Here is a 1,945-nt window from a genome sequence, read left to right as displayed (position 1 = left end):
CGCTCTTGCTTTAGGAGTGCTTTGGTGAATCCCATTCTTTTGAACGCGTCGTAGAAGAGGACATCAGCCGAGCTTCCGGTGTTGATCATTACTCGAGATAGTTCGCAACCGCCGACGTCGAGTCGTATTACGAGGGCGTCGTCATGTGGTTTGTCGAGTTTTGCGGTCTCGTTTTTGTCGAAGGTGATTTCGTAGTCGGGACCTGATAGGGGCTCTCTCACCCCTACGTTGTTTTCAGCTCTATGTTGGTATGCTTTAATCGAGTTGACCGAATTGCAGAACTTGGAACCTCCGTAAATGAAGTCGATTCGTTTTTTGCCTTTGTCGTGGGCCAGAAAATTCCATTTCCTGGTTAGTGTTGGTCGGTAGTGCCTCTGTCCCCCCCAAACATTAAGGGTATGCATTCTGTCTTTTTTCGAATTTATAGGGCAGTTGATTTTTCTAGTAGCTTGCCAATTTTGGTCATCTTGTTCTTTCGCTTGAAGTTGGGGATTTTTCCGCAGGGAGACTCTGTGTTAGGGTTGTACTGAGTGACACTGGGTGGAGGAGTAGCTTCATCGGGTTTTTCTAATGTGCGGATTGCTACCATGACCTCGATGAATATATTACCTTCGGTTTGGCTCTTGATTTCGTCGGTTGTGTTACTGTTTGGCCCCCACAAAATCATGTCGACTCTTTTCTTCGGAGCTGGGGGTGGAGAGCTCGATGATTCCGGTTTGGTTTCCCTCCCTCTTTTGTTCGTCGAGACTTTGGCTTTTCGGTTAGATTTTGGAGTCATTGGCTCTTCCTCTTCCTCTCCGGTTTCTTCGCTGGATTTTTTATTTTCGTTCTGAATGCGAATCGCCGCTCGACATTCTTCGGTCGCGTGGCCTTTGCAGTCATGAAAAGCGCAATATTTCCTGAGGTCGTATGTTGAAGTCTTTTGCGGTGAGTTATTTATTGCGTAGGAATGTTGCCCTTTGGTCGCTGGTTCTTTGGGAGCGGTTGGCTTTTTGGCCGCATTATTCTTGTTCGCGCTATATTGCTCCTTTAAGGCTGCGACCTCTTCCTCGTGGGTGGCGAAGTAAGAGGCTCGGTGTAAGCCGTCATCCAACGAGATAGGTGCTCGTACTGTCAGTTCTTCCCTGAATTTGGATGAGAACCAAACGCCATTCTTCAATTCTGCCAAGGCGACGACTTCGTTTGGATACGAAATCTTGGCTTTGATTTCTCGGAACTTGTTTATGTACGCTCTCAGCGGCTCGAAACGCGCCTGCTTGAGATTCCAAAGATCTGCCTCGGTAACTCTTGTTTCCATGAAGACTAAGTACTTTTTGAGGAACGTAGATACCAACTGGGTGAAATTGCCAATCAAGTTTTCTTCTAGTCCGGCGAACCATTCGAGGGCGGCCCCCATGAGGTTCTCGGCGAAGAAGCGGCTGTAACCAGACTCCTTTTCGTCGTCGGTGAGGTGTGCTCTTGATATTGCTAGACGTAAGGCTCGTACGTGGGCCTTTGGGTCCCAGTTTCCTGCGTATTCGGGGAATTTTAATTTCCCAACATAATGCAGCCTCACGCTGGCAATTTTGTTTGTAAATGGAGTCCTTCTTGTTTCCTCGATGACCATGTCGATATCTGGGGCAGAGCTCGTTGCCATATGTACGATGGCATGTATTCTTTTGAGCTCGGCGTCGTTCCTCTCGATATAATTCTGAAACACTCCGGTTTCACTCGGGATCCCTATGTCTTCTCTTTGGGAGTCGATATTGATGGGGGCACGAAGGTCGTGCCTCCGAGCCGGTTCTGTTAGGTTATTGAATCCCGCCTGATGGAGGGTCCTCGTGGTGGATGGAGTTCAACTTTCGGGGATCGAATGGTTCGACGGTGGGGTCCGCGTTCTCGGTTCCCCCTGCCTTTCCGTTGATCCGTTATGGAATTGGATCGAAGTGCTTCGTGGACGTGGCCG

At 48.8% G+C, this 1,945-nt stretch overlaps 1 protein-coding gene across 1 annotated transcript; it reads right to left on the bottom strand.

Annotated features, from left to right (window-relative positions):
* Nucleotides 1-421: 421 nt before the first annotated feature.
* Nucleotides 422-1,636, bottom strand: LOC106358403. The gene has a single exon (XM_013798200.1). The coding sequence runs from the start codon at nucleotides 1,634-1,636 to the stop codon at nucleotides 422-424; it is 1,215 nt and encodes a 404-aa protein (XP_013653654.1).
* Between the last annotated feature and the right edge of the window lie 309 nt (nucleotides 1,637-1,945).

The sequence above is a fragment of the Brassica napus genome, chromosome C9 (assembly GCF_020379485.1).
Source record: "Brassica napus cultivar Da-Ae chromosome C9, Da-Ae, whole genome shotgun sequence".
Classification (NCBI taxonomy): Eukaryota; Viridiplantae; Streptophyta; class Magnoliopsida; order Brassicales; family Brassicaceae; genus Brassica; species Brassica napus.
Note: the sequence above shows the minus strand (reverse complement) of the source record. Positions and strands in the feature narration are given on the sequence as shown.

Excerpts from the sequence above, each read along its gene's own strand:
- LOC106358403 (XM_013798200.1), bottom strand. The coding sequence starts at position 1,636 with ATGGCAACGAGCTCTGCCCCAGATATCGACATGGTCATCGAGGAAACA.